At 50.7% G+C, this 27362-nt stretch overlaps 1 protein-coding gene across 4 annotated transcripts in view; it reads left to right on the forward strand.

Moving 5' to 3' along the window:
• Positions 1–27362, forward strand: part of fbxw5 (F-box and WD repeat domain containing 5) — a 273144-nt gene that overhangs the window by 16704 nt on the left and 229078 nt on the right. For 3 of the 4 annotated variants that reach the window (XM_072488065.1, XM_072488066.1, XM_072488064.1), the window contains exon 2: positions 18006–18222. In XM_072488065.1, coding sequence (XP_072344166.1) covers positions 18030–18222 — 193 coding nt within the window. In that variant the 5' untranslated portion in view covers positions 18006–18029. The remainder of the gene's footprint in view (positions 1–18005; positions 18223–27362) is intronic. The other variant, XM_072488068.1, reaches the window with a different exon arrangement.

Genomic DNA, 27362 nt, shown 5'->3' on the forward strand with positions numbered 1-27362 from the left:
CAGTGCAGGGATCCCTCGTGGCCGTTCCCCTTCAAAACAAGTATACCGTTTTGGATGCTGTTGGGGGGGATGACCTACCGGGAGAAGGCCCTAGCGGTCAGGTCTCTGGCACGGAGTCTGGCTCTGGGGCTCAGAAGGGAAGGGGGGAGAATAGAAAAGCAATAGTTGTAGGAGATTCAATGATTAGGGGAATAGATAGGAGATTCTGTGGTCGCGAGCGAGACTCCCGGAAGGTATGTTGCCTCCCGGGTGCCAGGGCCAGGGATGTCTCGGATCGTGTCTTCAGGATCCTTAAGGGGGAGGGGGAGCAGCCAGAAGTCGTGGTGCACATTGGTACCAACGACATAGGTAGGAAAAGGGGTGTGGAGGTAATAAACAAGTTTAGGGAGTTAGGCTGGAAGTTGAAAGCCAGGACAGACAGAGTTGTCATCTCTGGTTTGTTGCCGGTGCCACGTGATAGCGAGGCTAGGAATAGGGAGAGATTGCAGTTGAACACGTGGCTGCAGGAATGGTGTAGGAGGGAGGGCTTCAGGTATTTGGATAATTGGAGCGCATTCTGGGGAAGGTGGGACCTGTACAAGCAGGACGGGTTGCATCTGAACCAGAGGGGCACCAATATCCTGGGAGGGAGGTTTGTTAGTACTCTTCGGGAGGGTTTAAACTAATTTGGCAGGGGAATGGGAACCGGATTTGTAGTCCAGCAACTAAGGTAGACGATATTCAGGACGCCAAAGCATGTAATGAGGCAGTGGGGAAGGGAACACTGACAAAGGAGAGTATTTGCAGGCACGGAGATGGGTTGAAGTGTGTATACTTCAACACAAGAAGCATCGGGAATAAGGTGGGTGAACTTAAGGCATGGATCGGTACTTGGGACTACGATGTGGTGGCCATCACGGAAACTTGGATAGAAGAGGGGCAGAAATGGTTGTTGGAGGTCCCTGGTTATAGATGTTTCAATAAGATTAGGGAGGGTGGTAAAAGAGGTGGGGGGGTGGCATTATTAATTAGAGATAGTATAACAGCTGCAGAAAGGCAGTTCGAGGAGTATCACCCTATTGAGATAGTATGGGTTGAAGTCAGAAATAGGAAAGGAGCAGTCACCTTGTTAGGAGTTTTCTATAGGCCCCCCAATAGTAACAGAGATGTGGAGGAAGAGATTGGGAAACAGATTTTGGAAAGGTGCAGAAGTCATAGGGTAGTAGTCATGGGCGACTTTAACTTCCCAAATATTGAGTGGAAACTCTTTAGATCAAATAGTTTGGATGGGGTGGTGTTTGTGCAGTGTGTCCAGGAAGCTTTTCTAACACAGTATGTAGATTGTCCGACCAGAGGAGGGGCAATATTGGATTTAGTACTGGGTAATGAACCAGGGCAAGTGATAGATTTGTTAGTGGGGGAGCATTTTGGAGATAGTGACCACAATTCTGTGACTTTCACTTTAGTAATGGAGAGGGATAGGTACGTGCAGCAGGGCAAGGTTTACAATTGGGGGAAGGGTAAATACGATGTTGTCAGACAAGAATTGAAGTGCATAAGTTGGGAACATAGGCTGGCAGGGAAGGACACAAGTGAAATGTGGAACTTGTTCAAGGAACAGGTGCTACGTGTCCTTGATATGTATGTCCCTGTCAGGCAGGGAAGAGATGGTCGAGTGAGGGAACCATGGTTGACAAGAGAGGTTGAATGTCTTGTTAAGAGGAAAAAGGTGACTTATGTAAGGCTGAGGAAACAAGGTTCAGACAGGGCATTGGAGGGATACAAGATAGCCAGGAGGGAACTGAAGAAAGGGATTAGGAGAGCTAAGAGAGGGCATGAACAATCTTTGGCGGGTAGGATCAAGGAAAACCCCAAGGCCTTTTACACATATGTGAGAAATATGAGAATGACTAGAGCGAGGGTAGGTCCGGTCAAGGACAGTAGCGGGAGATTTGTATTGAGTCTGAAGAGATAGGAGAGGTCTTGAATGAGTATTTTTCTTCTGTATTTACAAATGAGAGGGGCGATATTGTTGGAGAGGACAGTGTGAAACAGATTGGTAAGCTCGAGGAAATACTTGTCAGGAAGGAAGATGTGTTGGGCATTTTGAAAAACTTGCGGATAGACAAGTCCCCCGGGCCTGACGGGATATATCCAAGGATTCTATGGGAAGCAAGAGATGAAATTGCAGAGCCGTTGGCAATGATCTTTTCGTCCTCACTGTCAACAGGGGTGGTACCAGGGGATTGGAGAGTGGCGAATGTCGTGCCCCTGTTCAAAAAAGGAACTAGGGATAACCCTGGGAATTACAGGCCAGTTAGTCTTACTTCGGTGGTAGGCAAAGTAATGGAAAGGGTACTGAAGGATAGGATTTCTGAGCATCTGGAAAGACACTGCTTGATTAGGGATAGTCAGCACGGATTTGTGAGGGGTAGGTCTTGCCTTACAAGTCTTATTGAATTCTTTGAGGAGGAGACCAAGCATGTGGATGAAGGTAAAGCAGTGGATGTAGTGTACATGGATTTTAGTAAGACATTTGATAAGGGTCCCCATGGTAGGCTTCTGCAGAAAGTAAGGAGGCATGGGATAGTGGGAAATTTGGCCAGTTGGATAACCAACTGGCTAACCGATAGAAGTCAGAGAGTAATGGGGGATGGCAAATATTCAGCCTGGATCCCAGTTACCAGTGGCGTACCGCAGGGATCAGTTCTGGGTCCTCTGCTGTTTGTGATTTTCATTAATGACTTGGATGAGGGAGTTGAAGGGTGGGTCAGTAAATTTGCAGACGATACGAAGATTGGTGGAGTTGTGGATAATAAGGAGGGCTGTTGTCGGCTGCAAAGAGACATAGATAGGATGCAGAGCTGGGCTGAGAAGTGGCAGATGGAATTTAACCCTGAAAAGTGTGAGGTTGTCCATTTTGGAAGGACAAATGTGAATGCGGAATATAGGGTTAACGGTAGAGTTCTTGGCAATGTGGAGGAGCAGAGAGATCTTGGGGTCTATGTTCATACATCTTTGAAAGTTGCCACTCAAGTGGATAGAGCTGTGAAGAAGGCCTATGGTGTGCTCGCGTTCATTAACAGAGGGATTGAATTTAAGAGCTGTGAGGTGATGATGCAGCTGTACAAAACTTTGGTAAGGCCACATTTGGAGTACTGTGTACAGTTCTGGTCGCCTCATTTTAGGAAGGATGTGGAAGCTCTGGAAAAGGTGCAAAGAAGATTTACCAGGATGTTGCCTGGAATGGAGAGTAGGTCTTACGAGGAAAGGTTGAGGGTGCTAGGCCTTTTCTCATTAGAGCGGAGAAGGATGAGGGGTGACTTGATAGAGGTTTATAAGATGATCAGGGGAATAGATAGAGTAGACAGTCAGAGACCTTTTCCCCGGGTGGAACACACCATTACAAGGGGACATAAATTTAAGGTGAAAGGTGGAAGATATAGGAGGGATATCAGAGGTAGGTTCTTTACCCAGAGAGTAGTGGGGGCATGGAATGCACTGCCTGTGGAAGTAGTTGAGTCGGAAACTTTAGGGACCTTCAAGCAGCTATTGGATAGGTACATGGATGACGGTAAAATGATATAGTGTAGATTTATTTGTTCTTAAGGGCAGAATGGTAGCATTGTGGATAGCGCAATTGCTTCACAGCTCCATGGTCCCAGGTTCGATTCCGGCTTGGGTCATTGTCTGTGCGGAGTCTGCACGTCCTCCCCGTGTCTGCGTGGGTTTCCTCCGGGTGCTCCGGTTTCCTCCCACAGTCCAAAGATGTGCGGGTTAGGTGAATTGGCCAATGATAAATTGCCCTTAATGTCCAAATTGCCCTTGGTGTTGGGTGGAGGTGTTGAGTTTGGGTAGGGTGCTCTTTCCAAGAGCCGGTGCAGACTCAAAGGGCCGAATGGCCTCCTTCTGCACTGTAAATTCAATGATAATCTATGATTAATCTAGGACAAAGGTTCAGCACAACATCGTGGGCCGAAGGGCCTGTTCTGTGCTGTATTTTCTATGTCTATGTCTATACCCAGGCATGTTAACCACACCTTTCTCCCAGTAATTCTGTCACTGCTGATTCTGTACTCTGTACAGTGACTTTCCATGTGGATTAAATGTAGATTGAATCTCTTCATAGTTGTCATTTCAGCTTTGTGCAATCAGTAAAATATTACAAATAGGCAGAAAGTTAAAAGACAGGACCTCTAGGGTTGTAATCTCGGGATTACTCCCTGTGCCACGTGCCAGTGAGGCTAGAAATAGGAAGATAGAGCAGCTAAACACGTGGCTAAACAGCTGGTGTAGGAGGGAGGGTTTCCGTTATCTGGACCACTGGGAGCTCTTCCGGGGCAGGTGTGACCTATATAAGAAGGACGGGTTGCATCTAAACCGGAGAGGCATAAATATCCTGGCCGCGAGGTTTGCTAGTGTCACACGGGAGGGTTTGAACTAGTATGGCAGGGGGGTGGGCACGGGAGCAATAGGTCAGAAGGTGAGAGCATTGAGGGAGAACTAGGGAATAGGGACAGTGGGGCTCTGAGGCAGAGCAGACAGGGAGAAGTTGCTGAACACAGCGGGTCTGGTGGCCTGAAGTGCATATGTTTTAATGCAAGAAGTATTACGGGTAAGGCAGATGAACTTAGAGCTTGGATTACTACTTGGAACTATGATGTTGTTGCCATTACAGAGACCTGGTTGAGGGAAGGGCAGGATTGGCAGCTAAACGTTCCAGGATTTAGATGTTTCAGGCGGGATAGAGGGGGATGTAAAAGGGGAGGTGGAGTTGCGCTACTTGTTCGGGAGAATATCACAGCTATACTGCGAGAGGACACCTCAGAGGGCAGTGAGGCTATATGGGTAGAGATCAGGAATAAGAAGGGTGCAGTCACAATGTTGGGGGTTTACTACAGGCCTCCCAACAGCCAGCGGGAGATAGAGGAGCAGACAGGTAGACAGATTTTGGAAAAGAGTAAAAACAACAGGGTTGTGGTGATGGGAGACTTCAACTTCCCCAATATTGACTGGGACTCACTTGGTGCCAAGGGCTTAGACGGGGCGGAGTTTGTAAGGAGCATCCAGGAGGGCTTCTTAAAACAATATGTAGACAGTCCAACGAGGGAAGGGGCGGTACTGGACCTGGTATTGGGGAATCATAGAATCATAGAAGTTTACAGCATGGAAACAGGCCCTTCGGCCCAATCAGTCCATGCCGCCCAGTTTTTACCATTAAGCTAGTCCCAGTTGCCCGCACTTGACCCATAACCCTCTATACCCATCTTACCCATGTAACTATCTAAATGCTTTTTAAAAGACACAATTGTACCCGCCTCTACTACTACCTCTGGCAGCACATTCCAGACACTCACTACCCTCTGAGTGAAGAAATTGCCCCTCTGGGCCCTTCTGAATCTCTCCCCTCTCACCTTAAACCTATGCCCTCTAGTTTTTGACTCCCCTACCTTTGGGAAAAGATGTTGACTATCTACCTTATCTGTGCCCCTCATTATTTTATAGACCTCTATAAGTTCACCCCGAAGCCTCCTACGCTCCAGGGAAAAAAGTCCCAGTCTATCCAGCCTCTCCTTATAACTCAAACCATCAAGTCCCGGTAACATCCTAGTAAATCTTTTCTGCACTCTTTCTAGTTTAATAATATCCTTTCTATAATAGGGTGACCAGAACTGCACACAGTATTCCAAGTGTGGCCGTACCAATGTCTTGTACAACTTCAACAAGACGTCCCAACTCCTGTATTCAATGTTCTGACCAATGAAACCAAGCATGCCGAATGCCTTCTTCACCACCCTGTCCACCTGCGACTCCACCTTCAAGGAGCTATGAACCTGTACTCCTAGATCTCTTTGTTCTATAACTCTCCCCAACGCCATACCATTAACTGAGTAGGTCCTGGCCTGATTCGATCTGCCAAAATGCATCACCTCACATTTATCTAAATTAAACTCCATCTGCCATTCGTCGGCCCACTGGCCTAATTGATCAAGATCCCATTGCAATCCTAGATAACCTTCTTCACTATCCACTGTGCCACCAATCTTGGTGTCATCTGCAAACTTACTAACCATGCCTCCTAAATTCTCGTCCAAATCATTAATATAAATCACAAATAACAGTGGACCCAGCACCGATCCCTGAGGCACACCACTGGTCACAGGCCTCCAGTTTGAAAAACAACCCTCTACAACCACCCTCTGTCTTCTGTCGTCCAGCCAATTTTGAATCCAATTGGCAACCTCACCCTGGATCCCGTGAGCTTTAACCTTCTGCAACAACCTACCATGCGGTACCTTGTCAAAGGCTTTGCTAAAGTCCATGTAGACAACGTCTACTGCACTGCTCTCATCTACCTTCTTGGTCACCCCCTCAAAAAACTCAATCAAATTTGTGAGACATGATTTTCCACGCACAAAGCCATGCTGACTGCCCCGAATCAGTCCTTGCCTCTCTAAATGCTTGTAGATCCTGTCTCTCAGAATACCTTCTAGCAACTTACCTACTACAGACGTTAGGCTCACCGGTCTGTAGTTCCCAGGCTTTTCCCTGCTGCCCTTCTTAAACAAGGGCACAACATTCGCCACTCTCCAATCTTCAGGCACCTCACCTGTGGCTGCCGATGATTCAAATATCTCTGTTAGGGGACCCGCAATTTCCTCCCTAGCCTCCCACAACATCCTGGGATACATTTCATCAGGTCCCGGGGATTTATCTACCTTGATGCGCTTTAAGACTTCCAGCACCTCCTCCTCTGTAATATGCACACTTCTCAAGACATCACTATTTATTTCCCTTAGTTTCCTAACATCCATGCCTTTCTCCACCGTGAATACCGATGAGAAATATTCATTCAGGATCTCACCCAACTCTTGTGGCTCTGCACATAGATGTCCTTGTTGATCCTTAAGAGGCCCTACTCTGTCCCTAGTTACTCTCTTTCCCTTTATGTATCTGTAGAAGCTCTTTGGATTCTCCTTTGCATTATTTGCCAAAGCAATTTCATGTCCCCTTTTTGCCTTCCTGATTTCCCTCTTAACTCTATTTCGACAATCTCTATACTCTTCAAGGGATCCACTTGATCCCAGTTGTTTATGTACATCATATGCCTCCTTCTTCTTTTTGACCAGAGTCTCAATATCTCGAGTCATCCAGGGTTCCCTACTTCTACCAGCCTTGCCCTTCACTCTAAAGGGAATGTGCTTACCCTGAACCCTGGTTAACACATTTTTAAAAGCCTCCCATTTACCAGCAGTCCTTTTGCCTGCCAACAGTCTCCCCCAATCTACCTCTGAAAGTTCCTGTCTGATACCATCAAAATTGGCCTTGCCCCAATTAAGAATTTTAACTCTTGGGCTAGACCTATCATTCTCCATAGCGATCTTAAAACTAATGGAGTTATGGTCACTTGTCCCAAAGTAATCCCTCACTAACACTTCTGTCACTTGCCCTTCCTTATTTCCCAAGACGAGGTCAAGTTTTGCCCCCTCTCTAGTCGGTCCATCCACATACTGAATGAGAAAGTCCTCCTGAATACACTCAACAAATTTCCCTCCATCCAAGCCCCTAATGCTATGGCTGTCCCAGTCAATGTTGGGAAAGTTAAAGTCCCCTACTATAACAACCCTATTTTTCTTGCAGCTATCTGTAATCTCCTTACATATTTGCTCCTCAATTTCCCGCTGACTATTTGGCGGCCTGTGGTACAGTCCTATCAAGGTGATCTCTCCCTTCTTATTTTTCAGTTCCACCCATATAGACTCAGTGGGCGAACCCTCGGATATATCCCCTCTAAGTACTGCCGTGATGTTCTCCCTAATCAAAAACGCCACTCCCCCTCCTCTCTTACCTCCTGTTCTATCCTTTCTATAGCATCTGTACCCCGGAACATTGAGCTGCCAGTCCTGCCCCTCCCTTAGCCATGTTTCAGTCATTGCTATAATATCCCAGTCCCATGTGCCCATCCATGCCCTGAGTACATCCGCTTTGCCCGTCAGGCCCCTTGCATTGCATTGCATGAGCCCGGCCAGGTGGTAGAAGTTTCAGTAGGGGAGCATTTCGGGAACAGTGACCACAATTCAGAAAGTTTTAAAGTGCTGGTGGACAAGGATAAGAGTGGTCCTAGGATGAATGTGCTAAATTGGGGGAAGGCTAATTATAACAATATTAGGCGGGAACTGAAGAACATAGATTGGGGGTGGATGTTTGAGGGCAAATCAACATCTGACATGTGGGAGGCTTTCAAGTGTCAGTTGAAAGGAATTCAGGACCGGCATGTTCCTGTGAGGAAGAAGGATAAATACGGCAATTTTCGGGAACCTTGGATGACGAGAGATATTGTAGGCCTCGTCAAAAAGAAAAAGGAGGCATTTGTCAGGGCTAAAAGGCTGGGAACAGACGAAGCCTGCGTGGAATATGAGGAAAGTAGGAAGGAACTTAAGCAAGGAGTCAGGAGGGCTAGAAGGGGTCACGAAAAGTCATTGGCAAATAGGGTTAAGGAAAATCCCAAGGCTTTTTACACGTACATAAAAAGCATGAGGGTAGCCAGGGAAAGGGTTGGCTCACTGAAGGATAGGCAAGGGAATCTATGTGTGGAGCCAGAGGAAATGGGCGAGGTACTAAATGAATCCTTTGCATCAGTATTCACCAAAGAGAAGAAATTGGTAGATGTTGAGTCTGGAGAAGGGTGTGTAGATAGCCTGGGTCACATTGAGATCCAAAAAGACGAGGTGTTGGGTGTCTTAAAAAATATTAATGTAGATAAGTCCCCAGGGCCTGATGGGATCTACCCCAGAATACTGAAGGAGGCTGGAGAAGAAATTGCTGAGGCCTTGACAGAAGTCTTTGGATCCTCACTGTCTTCAGGGGATGTCCCGGAGGACTGGAGAATAGCCAATGTTGTTCCTCTGTTTAAGAAGGGTAGCAAGGATAATCCAGGGAACTACAGGCCGGTGAGCCTTACTTCAGTGGTAGGGAAATTACTGGAGAGAATTCTTCGAGACAGGATCTACTCCCATTTGGAAGCAAATGGACGTATTAGTGAGAGTCGGCACGGTTTTGTGAAGGGGAGGTCGTGTCTCACTAACTTGATAGAGTTTTTCGAGGAGGTCACTAAGATGATTGATGCAGGTAGGGCAGTGGATGTTGTCTATATGGACTTGAGTAAGGCCTTTGACAAGGTCCCTCATGGTAGACTAGTACAAAAGGTGAAGTCACACGGGATCAGGGGTGAGCTGGCAAGGTGGATACAGAACTGGCTAGGTCATAGAAGGCAGAGAGTAGCAATGGAAGGATGCTTTTCTAATTGGAGGGCTGTGACTAGTGGTGTTCCACAGGGATCAGTGCTGGGACCTTTGCTGTTTGTAGTATATATAAATGATTTGGAGGAAAATGTAACTGGTCTGATTAGTAAGTTTGCAGACGACACAAAGGTTGGTGGAATTGCGGATAGCGATGAGGACTGTCAGAGGATACAGCAGGATTTAGATTGTTTGGAGACTTGGGCGGAGAGATGGCAGATGGAGTTTAATCCGGACAAATGTGAGGTAATGCATTTTGGAAGGTCTAATGCAGGTAGGGAATATACAGTGAATGGTAGAACCCTCAAGAGTATTGAAAGTCAAAGAGATCTAGGAGTACAGGTCCACAGGTCACTGAAAGGGGCAACACAGGTGGAGAAGGTAGTCAAGAAGGCATACGGCGGACTTCCGGGTGCGGCTATGCAGAGCTCGGTCGCATATTCGGTAGCTCCCGCTTGGAACGGATTTTTGGGCTCTTTTGCAGGGCCCCCACGGCATTTGTTTGACATTTCCCGGTGTGGCAAGAGGACTGCAACACTCCCCTGACGGTGTCCCCCAGGAGTGTTGTGTCTTTTGGCTGCCAGGCCCGGCAGAAGCAGTGGCAGATTTGGCTGCAACAGGATAAACAGCATGCAAGCGGGGGAAGGGCAAGCTTAAAGCTGCAAACTGACCTGAGGACCTTGATCAAAAGTGAATTCTAACAGCAGAGGGAAAAACTGTGAAAAGACATGGGCAGCACGGTAGCATTGTGAATAGCACAATTGCTTCACAGCTCCAGGGTCGCAGGTTCGATTCCAGCTTGGGTCACTGTCTGTGCGGAGTCTGCACATCCTCCCCGTGTGTGCGTGGGTTTCCTCCGGGTGCTCCGGTTTCCTCCCACAGTCCAAAGATGTGCAGGTTAGGTGGATTGGTCATGCTAAATTGCCCTTAGTGTCCAAAATTGCCCTTAGTGTTGGGTAGGGTTACTGGGTTATGGGGATAGGGTGGAGGTGTTGACCTTGGGTAGGGTGCTCTTTCCAAGAGCCAGTGCAGACTTGATGGGCCGAATGGCCTCCTTCTGCACTGTAAATTCTATGATCTCACCAGGGCCACTGAAGAAGCGGGGACGAGGCTTCCGGTGGCGGCCATGGAGGAGTAGGTCGCGCATTCGGCAGCTCCCGTCTGGAACGGACACTTAGACCTTTTTCAGGAGTTTCCACGGACATTTTGGGGCAGATTGGTGAAGCGAACACTGCCAAAAGGATTCCCTCTCGAGACTTTTGGGCTCTTTTCAGGGCCCCCAGGGGCACTTTTTCGATGTTTCCCGGTGTGGGAAGGAGTTAATAATAGTTTCCCGTCAGTATATGGCTTTAACTAGGAGCGGGGTGACAAAGAAGGTGGTGGTGGACCAGAAGTAGGGAGGGAAGAAGGACAAAATGGCGGCGGGCGGAGACCAGGCAGCGTGGAGGCAGTGGGCGGAGGAGCAACAGGAGGGTATCCAGCGCTGCCTCAGAGAGATTAAAAAGGACCTGCTAGAGCCGATGAAGGCTTCTATTGATAAGCTGCTGGAGACACAGACGGCCCAGGGGGTGGCGATCCGAGAGGCTCAACAAAAGATCTCTGACAATGAGGACGAGATCTTAGCCCTGGCAGTAAAGGTGGAGGCACACGAGGTGCTCCACAAGAAATGGCAGGAGCGGTTCGTGGAGATGGAGAATCGGTCGAGGTGACAGAATCTGCGGATTCTGGGCCTCCAGGAGGGGCTGGAGGGGCCGGACGTGGGGGCCTATGTGGTCACCATTTTAAACTCGCTGATGGGAGCGGGGTCCTTCCAGGGGCCCCTGGAGCTGGAAGGGGCCCATAGAGTGTTGGCGAGGAGGCCCAAGGCTAACGAGCCTCCGCGGGCAGTGCTGGTGCGGTTCCATCGGTTCGTCGATTGGGAGTGTGTGCTCAGGTGGGCCAAGAAGGAGAGGAGCAGCAGGTGGGAGAACGCGGCGGTTTGGATATATCAGGACTGGAGTGCGGAGGTGGGGAAGAGGAGAGCTGGGTACAATCGAGCGAAGGCGGTGCTGCACAGGAAGGGGGTGAAGTTTGGCATGTTGCAGCCGGCGCGACTGTGGGTTACCTACAAGGACCGGCACCATTATTTTGAGTCTCCGGAGGAGGCGTGGGTCTTTGTTCAGGCTGAGAAGCTGGACACAGACTGAGGGTCGGGATGGGCGATTGGGGACTGCGGTGGATATGTTATGCCTATTTTTGGTTCGGGGGGGGGTGGGGGGGGCCTTTGCATTGTTTTGGGTTTCTTTTTCTCTGTGTTTTTCTCTTTTGGGTTGGGGAGGGTGGATGGGGCGGGTTGGGCACTGTTTTGGTTGGTGGCGGGGCCTGGTAGGTGGAGAGCGCGGGATTTTTTTTCCCGCGCCGAAGACTGGGGGGCAGGACCGGGGCGGGGAAGCGAGGATTGTTTCCCGCGCTTAGAACGGAGGGGGAGAGCCTGTGAATGGGGAGCGGGAGAGGAGGGTGTGCCACGCAATGGGAGGAGTCGAAGGGGAGGGGGGAGTGGCCGGGGTCAGCAGGAGTCAGCTGACTTAGAGATGTGGATCAGAAATTGGCTAGCTGAAAGAAGACAGAGGGTGGTGGTTGATGGGAAATGTTCAGAATGGAGTACAGTCACAAGTGGAGTACCACAAGGATCTGTTCTGGGGCCGTTGCTGTTTGTCATTTTTATCAATGACCTAGAGGAAGGCGCAGAAGGGTGGGTGAGTAAATTTGCAGACGATACTAAAGTCGGTGGTGTTGTCGATAGTGTGGAAGGATGTAGCAGGTTACAGAGGGATATAGATAAGCTGCAGACCTGGGCTGAGAGGTGGCAAATGGAGTTTAATGTAGAGAAGTGTGAGGTGATTCACTTTGGAAGGAATAACAGGAATGCGGAATATTTGGCTAATGGTAAAGTTCTTGAAAGTGTGGCTGAGCAGAGGGATCTAGGTGTCCATGTACATAGATCCCTGAAAGTTGCCACCCAGGTTGATAGGGTTGTGAAGAAGGCCTATGGAGTGTTGGCCTTTATTGGTAGAGGGATTGAGTTCCGGAGTCGGGAGGTCATGTTGCAGCTGTACAGAACTCTGGTCCGGCCGCATTTGGAGTATTGCGTACAGTTCTGGTCACCGCATTATAGGAAGGACGTGGAGGCTTTGGAGCGGGTGCAGAGGAGATTTACCAGGATGTTGCCTGGTATGGAGGGAAAATCTTATGAGGAAAGGCTGACGGACTTGAGGTTGTTTTCGTTGGAGAGAAGAAGGTTAAGAGGAGACTTAATAGAGGCATACAAAATGATCAGGGGGTTGGATAGGGTGGACAGTGAGAGCCTTCTCCCGCGGATGGATATGGCTGGCACGAGGGGACATAACTTTAAACTGAGGGGTAATAGATATAGGACAGAGGTCAGAGGTAGGTTCTTTACGCAAAGAGTAGTGAGGCCGTGGAATGCCCTACCTGCTACAGTAGTGAACTCGCCAACATTGAGGGCATTTAAAAGTTTATTGGATAAACATATGGATGATAATGGCATAGTGTAGGTTAGATGGCTTTTGTTTCGGTGCAACATCGTGGGCCGAAGGGCCTGTACTGCGCTGTATTGTTCTATGTTCTATGTTCTATGACTTGCGGAAGTGCAATGGGGGGAGTAAACCAGCTAGGATGGGTCCTAGCCCGGGGGGGTGGGGGGGAATCGAGTTGCTGCTACTAAGATCAAGGAGGAGCTGGAGCGAGTGGGGTGGGTCAAGACGGGGGTATGCCGCTGTGGGGAACGGGCCGGGTGTGGGGTGCGGGCGCGTGACTGGCCGAGGAGGGGTCATGGCTAGTCGGCGGGGGAGGGGGGCAGGTAGCCCCATAATCCGGCTGATAACCTGGAATGTAAGGGGACTGAATGGGCCAGTTAAGCGGGCCCGCGTGTTCGCGCACCTGAAGGGGCTCAAGGCGGATGTGGCTATGCTCCAGGAGACACACCTGAAGGTGGCAGACCAGGTAAGACTGAGGAAAGGGTGGGTAGGTCAGGTGTTTCACTCTGGGCTAGATGCCAAAAATCGAGGGGTGGCGATCTTGGTGGGAAAGAAGGTGTTATTCGAGGCGTTGAGCATTGTGGCAGATAATGGCGGTAGGTACATAATGGTAAGTGGTAAGTTGCAGGGAGAGAGGGTGGTACTGGTCAATGTGTATGCTCCGAACTGGGATGATGCGGGTTTTATGCGGCGTATGTTGGGTCGGATCCCAGACTTGGAAGTGGGGGGCCTGATAATGGGGGGAGACTTTAACACGGTGTTGGATCCGGCACTGGATCGCTCCAGGTCTAGGACGGGTAGGAAGCCGGCGGCGGCTAGAGTGTTGAGGGGATTTATGGACCAAATGGGAGGGGTGGACCCTTGGAGAAGGCCAGGGGCTAGGGAATTTTCATTCTTCTCACATGTCCATAACGCTTATTCTCGAATTGACTTTTTCATTTTGAGTAGGGCGCTGATAGCGAGAGTAGAGGATACCGAGTATTCGGCAATAGCCATTTCGGACCACGCCCCGCATTGGGTGGACTTGGAGATGGGGGAGGAGAGGGACCAGCGCCCGCTGTGGCGGTTGGAGGTGGGGGCTGTTGGCGGACGAGGAGGTGAGCGAGCGGGTCCGAGGAAGTATAGAGAGGTACTTGGAGACCAACGACAACGGGGAGGTCCGAGTAGGGATGGTATGGGAGGCACTGAAGGCGGTGGTGAGGGGGAGCTGATCTCCATCAGGGCCCACAAGGAGCAGAAGGAGCGGGGGGAGAGGGAGAGGCTGGTGGGGGAGATGGTGAGGGTAGACAGGAGGTATGCGGAAGAACCTGAGTAAGGATTGTTGAGGAAGAGGCGCAGCCTCCAGGCCGAATTCGACCTGGTGACCACCAGGAAGGCGGAGGTGCAGTGGAGGAAGGCCCAAGGGGCGGTCTACGAGTATGGGGAAAAGGCAAGCCGGATGCTGGCACATAAGCTTCGGAAGTGGGACGCAGCTAGGGAGATCGGGGGAGTTAAGGACAGGGGAGGGAGCGTGGTGCTGAGTGGGGTTGGCATCAATGGGGTCTTCAGGGACTTCTACGAGGAATTGTACCGATACGAGCCCCCACGGGAGGAGGGAGGGATGGGCCGTTTCCAGGACCAATTGAGGTTTCCAAAGGTGGAAGAGGGACTGGTGGCGGGACTGGGGGCCCCGATTGGGCTGGAGGAGCTGATCAAAGGAATAGGAAGCATGCAGGCGGGGAAGGCACCGGGGCCGGATGGTTTCCCGGTCGAGTTCTATAAAAAATATATGGACCTGTTGTGCCCGCTGTTAGTTAGGACCTTCAATGAGGCAAGGGAGGGGGGGGCTTTACCCCCGACGATGTCCCGAGCACTGATCTCCTTGATCCTGAAGCGGGACAAGGATCCCCTGCAATGTGGGTCTTACAGACCGATTTCCTTGCTAAATGTAGATGCCAAGGTGCTGGCGAATGTCTTAGCTACGAGGATTGAGGATTGTGTGCCGCAGATCATCCATGAAGACCAGACGGGGTTTGTGAAGGGGAGACAATGTGCGGAGGCTTTTGAACGTTATCATGATGTCGGCGAGGGAGGGGGAGGCGGAGATAGTGGTGGCGATGGACGCTGAGAAAGCCTTCGATAGGGTAGAGTGGGGGTACCTGTGGGAGGTGCTGAAGAGGTTCGGGTTTGGGGAGGGGTTTGTCAGGTGGGTTAGGCTGTTGTACGGGGTCCCGCTGGCGAGTGTGGCCACAAATAGGAGGAGGTCCGAGTACTTTCGGTTGCACCGAGGGTCGAGACAGGGGTGTCCCCTGTCCCCCCTGCTCTTCGCACTGGCGATTGAACCCCTGGCTATGGCACTGAGAGAGTCGAGGAACTGGAGGGGGTTGGTGCGGGGTGGGGAGGAGCATAGGGTGTCGCTTTATGCGGACGACCTGCTGCTGTATGTGGCGGACCCGGTGGGAGGAATGCCAGAGGTAATGAGGATGCTTAGGGAATTCGGGGACTTTTCGGGGTACAAGCTCAATATGGGGAAGAGCAAGCTGTTCATAGTTCAGCTAGGGGACCAGGAGAGGGGGATTGGCGAGCTCCCACTAAAAAGGGCGGAGAGGAGTTTCAGATATTTGGGGGTCCAGGTGGCCAGGAGCTGGGGGGCCCTGCATTGGCTTAACTTTACAAGGCTGGTGGAGCAAATGGAGGAGGAGTTCAAGAGGTGGGACACGTTGCCGCTGTCCCTGGCGGGTAGGGTGCAGTCAATCAAAATGACGGTGCTCCCAAGGTTTTTGTTCCTGTTCCAGTGCCTCCCCGTGTTTATCCCGAAGGCTTTTTTCAGGCGGGTTAACAGGAGTATAATGGGGTTTGTGTGGGCGCGAGGGACTCCGAGGGTGAGAAGGGTGTTCCTGGAGCGGAGTAGAGATAGGGGGGGGCTGGCACTGCCCACCCTCTGTGGGTACTACTGGGCCGCCAATGCGACAATGGTGCGCCAGTGGGTGATGGGGGGGGGGGAGGGGGCTGCATGGAAGAGGCTGGAGACGGCGTCCTGTGTGGGTACGAGTCTGGGCGCGCTGGCAACGGCACCGCTGCCGCTCCCTCCAAGGAGGTATACCACGAGCCTGGTGGTGGTGGCGGCCCTCAAAATTTAGGGGCAGTGGAGGCGGCATAGAGGGGAAGTTAGGGCCTCGGCGTGGACCCCATTACGGGGGAACCACCGGTTCGCCCCAGGAAGAACAGGTGGAGGGTTTTCGGGGTGGCACAGGGCAGGCATACGAAAGTTGGGGGACCTGTTTGTGGACGGGAAGTTCGCGAGCTTGGGTGAGCTGGAGGAGAAGTACGGGCTCCCCCCGGGGAACACCTTCAGGTACTTACAGGTAAGGGCGTTTGCCAGACGGCAGGTGGTGGAATTCCCACGGCTACTGCCACACACAGTACAGGACAGGGTGGTCTCGGGGGTTGGGTGGGAGTGGGGAAGATCTCGGAAACTTACCAGGTGATGCAGGAGGAGGAGGAGGCCTCGGTGGTGGAGTTGAAAGGTAAGTGGGAGGAGGAGTTGGGAGAGGAGATCGAAGAGGGGATGTTGGCAGATGCCCTAGGGAGGGTGAACTCTTCCTCTTCATGCGCGAGGCTCAGCCTCGTACAGTTTAAGGTGCTGCACAGGGCACACATGACTGGGACAAGGATGAGCAGGTTCTTTGGGGGTGAGGACAGGTGTGTTAGGTGCTCAGGGAGCCCAGCAAATCACACCCATATGTTCTGGGCATGCCCAGCGCTGGAGGAATTTTGGAAAGGCGTAGCGAGGACGGTGTCGAGGGTGGTAGGATCCAGGGTCAAACCGGGCTGGGGGCTCGCAATATTTGGGGTGGCAGAGGAGCCGGGAGTGCAGGAGGCGAAAGAGGCCGGAATTCTGTCCTTTGCGTCCCTGGTAGCCCGGCGAAGGATTCTCCTTCAGTGGAAAGATGCGAGGCCCCCAAGCGTGGAATCCTGAATCAGCGATATGGCAGGGTTCATTAAATTGGAGAGGGTGAAATTCGCCTTGAGAGGGTCGGTACAAGGGTTCTTTAGGCGGTGGCAACCGTTCTTAGACTTTCTGGCAGAACGCTAGACATTGGTCAATGGCAGCAGCAGCTCGGGGGGTGGGGGGGTTTACTTTATTTTTGTTTATGTTATTTACACTGGAAGGGTCTGAGGGGGTGTATACACCTGTTGTCTTAAGTCGGGGTGTTAATGTTAATTTATTATTTAGGTACGGGGGGTTGCTTTTTTAGATTGTGTTTTGTACTTAACTTTGTTGGGTTCTTTTTTCTTTCTCATTTTGTTATTGATATTTTATGAAAAGCTTTAATAAAAATTATTTTTTTTAAAAAAGAAGGCATACGGCATGCTTGCCTTCATTGGCCGGGGCATTGAGTATAAGAATTGGCAAGTCATGTTGCAGCTGTATAGAACCTTAGTTAGGCCACACTGGGGAGTATAGTGTTCAATTCTGGTCGCCACATTACCAGAAAGATGTGGAGGCTTTAGAGAGTGTGCAGAAGAGATTTACCAGAATTTTGCCTGGTATGGAGGGCATTAGCTATGAGGAGCGGTTGAATAAACTCGGTTTGTTCTCACTGGAACGAAGGAGGTTGAGGGGCGACCTGATAGAGGTCTACAAAATTATGAGTGGCATAGACAGAGTGGATAGTCAGAGGCTTTTCCCCGGGGTAGAGGGGTCAATTACTAGGGGGCATAAGTTTAAGGTGAGAGGGGCAAGGTTTAGAGTAGATGTACGAGGCAAGTTTTTTACGCAGAGGGTAGTGGGTGCCTGGAACTCGCTACCGAAGGAGGTGGTGGAAGCAGGGACGATAGTGACATTTAAGGGGCATCTTGACAAATACATGAATGGGATGGGAATAAAGGGATACGGACCCAGGAAGTGTAGAAGATTGTAGTTTAGTCGGGCAGCATGGTCGGCATGGGTTTGGAGGGCCGAAGGGCCTGTTCCTGTGCTGTACATTTCTTTGTTCTTTGTTTGTCACATATCTGACAATCTGACAATGAAAATGAAATGAAATTTTCATTTCATTTTCATTTCATTCATTTTCATCTTATTGAAACTCTTGTTGTAGTGGAACCTGAGTGAGATCGAAGGTTTGTCAGTCACTCAGTGTCATGTCGCTCCTCTCTGAAACAATACTCTGCCTCATTCTTTTTGTGGTGACTTGTTTTTTTCATTCAGTGCCCATGAGCTCAGAATGATAGGATGGAGGGAGGGGGCCTCCCCCAACTGCCTGACACCATCCTGCTCGAAGTCTTCCTGAAATTGGAACACCAGGATGTACTCGCTTCCGGCACCACCTGCAGGCAATGGTACGGAGTGTCTCGCGATGAATTTCTCTGGAAGGATCTCTTTTATCGTTATTACAATGTGAATCGATCAGTCCCTCGCCATCCAGGTTTGTTTCTGCATTGATTTCTGGCTCTGCTCAACATTGAATGCATTCAAAGGCATTTCATTAGCTGCTAAGAACTTTTCATGGGAGCAGGAGTAGGCCCCATGCTGCCCTGAGCCTGCTCCATCATCCAATATGATCACTATTGATCTTTGACTTCAATTCAATGTTCCCTATAAGGCAAGAATATTCTTCCTTGGGTAAGGAGACCAAAACTGTGCACAATACCCCAGGCGTGATCTGCTATAATTACAGCAAGATTTCCTGACCACGATACTCCAATGTCCTTACAATAAAGGCGAACAAACCATTTGCTTTCCTGTGCTACATGTTAACTTTCGGAAAATGTCAGATTGTCCAACAGCTCGGCGGAGGGCCCCGGTAACATGGATTGCATGAGGAGCTCACATGATTGGAAGCTTTTAGAATGTTTTAATCTCAAATCAATCTGTGTCCATATTTTAAAAGTTGTCTCCATTTCTGTAATTCATGTACTAACTAGGACACCGAAAGCCCTCTCAACGCCAATACTTACTAGTCTCTTACCTTTTAAAATTATGTTTGACATTTCCACTCTTCCTACCAAAGTTGCACATTTCCCACTTTCCCAAATTGTACTCCATCTGCCACCTCTTGTCCAATCACTTAGCCTGGATATATCCCACTGAGCCTCTTTTTGGGCTGTGCACAGTTTACTTTCTAATCAACGTTTGTACTGTCAGCAAGTGTGGATACATTACACTCTATCTTCTCATTTAACTCATCGCTCCAGGTTGTACAAAGTTGAGGGCCCCGTCTGGAAAAACAAACTGTCCTGGCACTCAACTAACTTCATATCCATCACTGCAGGAGTTCCTCAGGGTAGTGTTCTAGGCTCAGTCACCTTCAGCTGCTTCATCAATGACCTTCCTTCCATCAGAAGGTCAGAAGTGGGGATGTTTGCGGATGACTGCACAATGTTCAGCACCATTTGTGACTCTGTAAGTCCTGAAGCAGTCCCATGCCCACATGCAGCAAGACCTGGACAATATCCAGGCTTGGCTGACATGTGGCAAAAAAACATTGATGCCATACAAGTACAAGGCAATGACCATCTCCAAGAAGAGAGAATTTGATTGACATTCAGTGGTATTATCATCGCTGAATCTCCCACCATCAACATCTTGGGGGTTACCATTGACCAGAAACTGAACTGAACCAGCCATATAAATACAAGAGCAGGTCAGAGGCTGGGAATCCTGTGATGAGTAACTCACCTCCTGACCCCCCCACAAAGTCTGTCCACCATCTACAAGGCACAAGTCAGGAGTGTGATGGAATACTCTCCACTTGCCTGGATAAGTGCAGCTCCAACAACACTCGAGGTTCGACGCCATCCAGGACAAAGCAGCCTGCTTGATTGGCACCCCAGCCACCACCTTAAACATTCACTTCCTCCACCAACAATGCACAGTGGCAGCTGTGGGTACCATCGACAAAACATTTAAAAAATATATTTTTATTGAAGAGCTTTCATTTATAACAAACAAACAAAATACACAATAACAACATGGAAAAACGGATATTACAAAATATAGTATTAGAAAAAACAGAACCAACCATATAAAACCCACCCAGGTAAGAACCACCCTTCCCCGACAATGAGAACTAAGAATTAACCCCCTCCCCCAACAGCCGATGACGATCAGCTCTATAAAGTAGGAAATGGTAGGTCGCCACCTCAGGTAGAACTCTTTGACCAACCCCCGGCAATGTACTTGACCTTCTCTAGATGCAGAAATTCCATACCAGACCGAGGCACTGGGCGGATTAGCAGATCTCCATCCCAGCAGAACTCGACTCCGGACTATCAGCGAGGCAAAGGCGAGAACATCTGCCTTCACCCCCGTCCACAGCCCTGGCGAGTCCGATACCCCGAAAATGGCCATCAACGACCAATGTTAAGAATCGCTGACATGTGCGAATGAAGGAGACTGAGAAGCTTACCATCCTGGAACACCACCATAAGATGTGGGTGTGATTAGCAGATCCTGAAGAACATCACTCACACTTGTTTTGCACTCCCAAAAAGAAACTACTCAACCGAGCTTTAGTTCGGTGAGCCCTATGTACTTCCTTGAGCTGAATTAGACTAAGTCCTTAGACTAAGGAGGGCGTGGAGTTCACCCCACAAAGGGCCTCATAACACACGTCTTTGTCTAAAATAGGTCCTAGTTTTCCCTCCCAGTTTGCCCATACCTCATCCAGTGGGGCCACCACCATTGACAAGATTTGCCCATAGATGTTGGAAATGGTCCCCCCACCAAACCCTGGAAATGATAGGATCCTACTCAACAGGGAGGGTTGGGGAGCCATGGGGAATGTGGGAAAAGCCTTTCGAACAAAATCATGCACCGTAACGGAATGAGTTTGTCACCGGAGGTTGAAACCTTGTCAAAAATACCTCCAGGCAAGCAAACCTCCACAAATAGATCGCTAAATAACCCAAGACCCCCCCCCTCCGCCCCTCCCCATGACCTAACCGTTGCATCTAAACCCAACTGTAATGCTGTCTAAATTAACGCCATATTTGAAGAGTGGACACCACCACCGGGTTCGAGGAGAACCTCATCGGAAAGAAGTGCCAAAGCCCTTTAATTATAGCCCCTACAGCACGGTGGCGCAGTGGTAGCACTGCAGTCTTACGGCACCGAGGTCCCAGGTTCGATCCCGGCTCTGGGTCACTGTCCGTGTGGAGTTTGCCGTGTTTGCGTGGGTTTCGCCCCCACAATCCAAAGATGTGCAAGGTAGGTGGATTGAACACGCTAAATTGCCCCTTAATTGGAAAAAATTAATTGGGTACTCTAAATTTATATATTTTTTTAAATTCTAGCCCCCACAGTAGCTTGTCTCCACCTGTTCTCCCCCCCCCCCCCCCCCCCCCCCCATAGGGCCTGGCTCCTCAAACCATTCCAGTACCTTCTCAATGTTGGCCACCCAATAATAAATGAGTAAGTTGAGTAATCCAAGACCCCCATGTGGCGACTAGGGGCTTTTCACAGTAACTTCATTGAAGCCTACTTGTGACAATAAGCTATTATTATTATTATTATTATTAACTGTTGGTCTCTCTGAAGGAACCCTCCAAGGATTCTTGAGATCTAACCTGCCCAACTAAAAGAGGCACAAACTTATTACTCTTAGCAAAAGGAACAGGAAGATCGGAAAGCACTGAACAAGAAATAAAACCTCGAAGAATGTTCATTCTTATAGTCTGGATCCTGCCGCCAAGGACAGAGGAACGTTAGCCCACGTTTGAATGTCAGACCTCGCCCTGCTCTCCAGACTGGTTCAAACTATGGAGCGATGGTCAGTCGTGGGCCACCCGGGTACTCAGATAACGGGTACCCAAATAACAAAGCTTCCTCTGGCAAGCCAGATTGGTAATATCCCCGGATCAGTTCCCCTCCCTAGGGGGTTAGCCGGAAAACATTCGCTCTTTTCCAGGTTCAGTTTATATCCCGAAAAAGAGCTAAAGCTCCTGAGTGGCAGGGGCAGCATGATGACGCCGTGGTTAGCACTGCTGACTCACGGCACCGAGCACCCGTGTTTGATCCCGTCCCTGCCTCATTGTCCGTGTGGAGTTTGCACATTCTCCCCATGGTTCTCACCCCCACAACCCAAAAGATGTGCAGTAGATGGATTGGCCATAAAAATTGCCCTTCAATTGGGAAAAAATAATTGGTATTATTTCATCCATAGAGAAGACTGGGTTCGTAATATATACAAGCTGATCGTCAGTAAAAAGGGACATCCTATGCTCTTCACCGCCCCCCCCCTCCGTTCTATCCCCTTGCATTTATCCGAGGATCTCAGTGCTATTTTTATAAAAGTAATTTTTATTAAGGTTTTCACAGAATATCAGTAACAAAATGAAAAAGGAACCAAACAGGGTTGAGTACAAAACACAGTCCCAAAAAAAGCAACCCTCCATAGCCCCCTCCCCCTGTACATAAATAATAAATTAACTCCCCGACTTAACACAAAGCAAACATAGCAAAAACAACACCCCCTCAGACCCCCCAGTGTAAATAAACAGAAATAAAAATAACGTAACCCCCCCCCCCCCCGAGTTGCTGCTGCCATTGACCAATGTCTACCGTTCTGCCAGGAAGTCTAAGAACGGTTGCCACCGCCTAAAGAACCCATGTACCGACCCTCTCATGGCAAATTTCACCCTCTCCAACTTAATAAACTCCACCATATCACTGATCCAGGATTCCACGCTTGGGGGCCTCGCATCTTTCCACTGAAGAAGAATCCTCCGCCGGGCTACCAGGGACGCAAAGGCCAGAATTCCAGCCTCTTTCGCCTCCTGCACTCCAGGCTCCTCCGCCACCCCAAATATTGCGAGCCCCCAGCCCTGCTTGACCCTGGAACCTACCACCCGCGACACCGTCCTCGCTACACCCCTCAAAAATTCCTCCAGCGCTGGGCATGCCCAGAACATATGGGCATGGCTGGGCTCCCCAAGCACCTAACACACCTGTCCTTGCCCCCAAAGAACCGGCTCATCCTTGTCCCGGTCATGTGTGCCCTGTGCAGCACCTTAAACGGTACGAGGCTGAGCCTCGCGCATGAAGAGGAAGAGTTCACCCTCCCTAGGGCATCTGCCCACGTCCCTTCCTCGATCTCCTCTCCCAACTCCTCCTCCCACTTACCTTTCACCTCCACCACCAAGGCCTCCTCCTCCTCCTGCATCACCTGGTAAGTTTCCGAGATCTCCCCCACCCTGTCCTGTACTGTGCATGGCAGCAGCCGCGGGAATTCCACCACCTGCCGCCTGGCAAACGCCCTTACCTGTAAGTACCTGAAGGTGTTTTCTCGGAGGGAGCCCGTACTTCTCCTCCAGCTCACCCAAGCTCGCAAACTTCCCGTCCACAAACAGGTCTCCCAACCTTCGTATCCCTGCCCTGTACCACCCTAAAAACCCTCCATCTGTTCTCCCTGGGACGAACCGGTGGTTCCCCCGTATTGGGGTCCACACCGAGGCCCAAACTTCCCCCCTGTGCCGCCTCCACTGCCCCCAGATTTTGAGGGCAGCCGCCACTACCGGGCTCGTGGTATACTTCCTTGGAGGGAGCGGCAGCGGCGCCGTTGCCAGCGCCCCCAGACTCGTCCCCACACAAGACGCCGTCTCCAGCCTCTTCCATGCAGCCCCCTCCCCCTCCATCACCCACTTGCGCACCATCGTCGCATTGGCGGCCCAGTCGTACCCACAGAGGTTGGGCAGCGCCAGCCCCCCCCTATCACTACTCTGCTCCAGGAACACCCTTCTCACCCTCGGAGCCCCTCGTGCCCACACAAACCCCATTATGCTCCTGTTTACTCGCCTAAAAAAGGCCTTCGGGATAAACACGGGGAGGCACTGGAACAGGAACAAAAACCTTGGGAGCACCGTCATTTTGACTGACTGCACTCTACCCGCCAAGGACAGCGGCAACGCGTCCCACCTCTTGAACTCCTCCTCCATTTGCTCCACCAGCCTTGTGAAATTAAGCCTATGCAGGGCCCCCCAGCTCCTGGCCATCTGGACCCCCAAATACCTGAAGCTCCTCTCCGCCCATTTTAGTGGGAGCTCGCCAATCTCCCTCTCCTGGTCCCCTAGCTGAACTACGAACAGCTTGCTCTTCCCCATATTGAGCTTGTACCCCGAAAAGTCCCCGAATTCCCTAAACATCCTCATTACCTCTGGCATTCCTCCCACCGGGTCCGCCACATACAGCAGCAGGTCGTCCGCATAGAGCGACACCCTATGCTCCTCCCCACCCCGCACCAACCCCTTCCAGTCCCTCAGTGCCATAGCCAGGGGTTCAATCGCCAGTACGAAGAGCAGGGGGGACAGGGGACACAGCTCCTGTCGGGGGTGAGGGGGAGGCCCAGTCCCCTCACCCCCGACTCGGGCCTCCCCCTCCCCAGCAGTGCCCCATCTCACTGCCGGCCATCCACCCCTGTTCCATTTGCTTACCCCCCTCCAAGAGCCCCCCCCGACCAACCCAACCTAAACAGTGCCCAACCCGCCCTAACCACCCTCAACGAACCAGAAAGGAAAAAAAAACAAGAGCAAAGGACCCCCCCTCAAAAAGTAACATGTCAACCGCAATCCCCAAAAGCCCAACCTGACCTTCAATCTGTGTCCAACTTCTCAGCCTGAACAAAGGCCCACACCTCCTCCAGAGACTCAAAATAATGGTGCCGGTCGTTGTAGGTGACCCACAGTCGCGCCGGGTGCAACATGCCATACTTCACCCCCTTCCTGTGCAGCACCGCCTTCGCTCGATTGTACCCGGCTCTCCTCTTCACCACCTCCGCACTCCAGTCCTGGTATATTCGAACCTCCGCGTTCTCCCACCTGCTGCTCCTCTCTTTCTTGGCCCACCTGAGCACACACTCCCGATCAGCGAACCGATGAAACCGCACCAGCACCGCCCGCGGAAGCTCGTTAGCCTTGGGCCTCCTCGCCAACACTCTACGGGCCCCTTCCAGCTCCAGGGGCCCCTAGAAGGACCCCGCTCCCATCAGCGAGTTCAACATGGTGACCACATAGGCCCCCACGTCCGGCCCCTCCAGCCCCTCCGGGAGGCCCAGAATCCGCAAGTTCTTCCGCCTCAATTGATTCTCCATCTCCTCGAACCGCTCCTGCCATTTCTTGTGGAGCGCCTCGTGCGCCTCCACCTTCACTGCCAGGCCCAAGATCTCGTCCTCGTTGTCGGAGATCTTTTGTCGGGCCTCGCAGATCGCCACCCCCTGGGACGTCTGTGTCTCCAGCAGCTTATCGATGGAAGCCTTCATCGGCCCAAGCAGGTCCGCTTCAATCTCCCTGAAGCAGCGCTGGATAACCTCCTGTTGCTCCTGCGCCCACTGCAACTACGCTGCCTGGTCCCCGCCCGCCGCCATTTTGTTCTTCTTCCCTCACACCTTCTTCGGGTCCACCACCACTTTTTTAGTCACCCCGCTCCTGGTAAAAGCCATATACTGTCGGGGAACTATTGTACTCTCCTTCTCACAGCGGGAAACGCCGAAAAAATGCCGTTGGGGGCCCTGAAAAGAGCCCAAAAAGTCTGTTTTTTGCGGGAGCTGCCGAATGTGCGACTTAGCTCCGCATAGCCGCAACCGGAAGTCATCTCAGTGCTATTGCTAACTGCTCAATTGCCAGCGCAAACAGGAGTGCTAACAAATGACACCCCTGCCTAGTACCCCTACTTAATGAGAATTATCCCGAGCTCAAAGCGCTGGTGCGTATACTGACCATAGGGACTCTATAGAGCAGCCGGACTCACAAAATAAACTTCTGCCCAAGCCCAAACCTTCCCAAGGCCTCAAAGAGGTATTCCCACGCTACCCTGTCGAACGCCTTCTCCGCTTCCAAAGACACAATCACTTCTGGTTCAGAAACCAGAGAGGGGGAGAGGACAACATTCAACAATCGCCGCACATTAGCTGATAATTGTCGACCTTTAATGAAGTCTGTCTGGTCGTCTGCTATCACCTCTGGGACATATGGCTCCAAACGCAGCACGACCTTAGCTATCAATTTGGCAGTGACGTTCAGGAGAGAAATGGGACTATCGGAACGACACTCGGTGGGATTTTTGTCTTTCTTCAAAGTGAGGAAGAAAGAAGCCTGGGAGAGCATAGGGGACAAGGGCCCTTGTGACAAGGAATCGTTAGCCATGCCCGATATTAAAGGAGACTTCTTGTAAAATTCAACGGGAAACCAGTCAGGGTGTACCATCCATAAGATGCACTGCGGAGACTCTTCAGAGCTCCTTTAACAGCACTTTCCAAACCGGACTGCAGTAATCCAGCAGTTTAGACTACTGGGGACACATGGGTTCAAATCCCACCAAGGCAGCTGGTGGAATTTAATTCAATAATAATAAGCCTGGAATATAAAACTAGCCTCAGTAATGGTGACCATCTCAACTACCATTGATGTAAAAACCCATCTGGTTCACTAATATACCGAACCAGCTTTAGAGCTTAGGGGAAGGAAATCTGCCATCCTTACCCGGTCTGGCCACATGCAACTCCAGACCCACATCAATGTGGTTGACTTTTTCTGAAATTGCCGAGCAAGTCACTCAGTTCAAGGGCAATTAGAGACGGGAAAGCATTGACACCACATCCCATGAGAGTTTTAAAAAATAGATAACTTGTGTAATTTCCCTTTATAAACCTGAAACCTTGGATCACTTTTGAGTTTTTTCTTTCATTCCTTTTGTAAGTGGGCCTCCAGGTTCTCTGCAATATCCTGTAACCTCACTAACCTCCTGAAATAAATAATTCTGCAATTTTAACTATGCCATTAGCCTTGGAAAGATCAGTGCCCAGCAATGAGATCAAGACTCTGACACAGACCATCGATAATTGCATCTTGTCCCGGAGAACAGAGACATCGACATATGTTAAGATACCGGACCAGGCCTCAGCTTTTGTTCGGATACCGGACCAGACTCCAGCTTTTGTTCAGATACCGGACCAGACTCCCGCTTTTGTTCAGATACCGGACCAGACTCCAGCTTTTGTTCGGATACCGGACCAGACTCCCGCTTTTGTTCGGATACCGGACCAGACTCCAGCTTTTGTTCAGATACCGGACCAGACTCCCGCTTTTGTTCAGATACCAGACCAGACTCCAGCTTTTGTCCGGATACCGGACCAGACTCCAGCTTTTGTTCAGATACCGGACCAGACTCCAGCTTTTGTTCGGATACCGGACCAGACTCCAGCTTTTGTTCGGATACCGGACCAGACTCCAGCTTTTGTTCGGATACCGGACCAGACTCCAGCTTTTGTCCGGATACCGGACCAGACTCCAGCTTTTGTCCGGATACCGGACCAGACTCCAGCTTTTGTTCGGATACCGGACCAGACTCCAGCTTTTGTTCGGATACCGGACCAGACTCCCGCTTTTGTTCGGATACCGGACCAGACTCCAGCTTTTGTTCAGATACCGGACCAGACTCCAGCTTTTGTTCGGATACCGGACCAGACTCCAGCTTTTGTTCGGATACCGGACCAGACTCCAGCTTTTGTTCGGATACCGGACCAGACTCCCGCTTTTGTTCGGATACCGGACCAGACTCCCGCTTTTGTTCATA

Source organism: Scyliorhinus torazame, chromosome 22 (assembly GCF_047496885.1).
Source record: "Scyliorhinus torazame isolate Kashiwa2021f chromosome 22, sScyTor2.1, whole genome shotgun sequence".
NCBI lineage: Eukaryota > Metazoa > Chordata > Chondrichthyes > Carcharhiniformes > Scyliorhinidae > Scyliorhinus > Scyliorhinus torazame.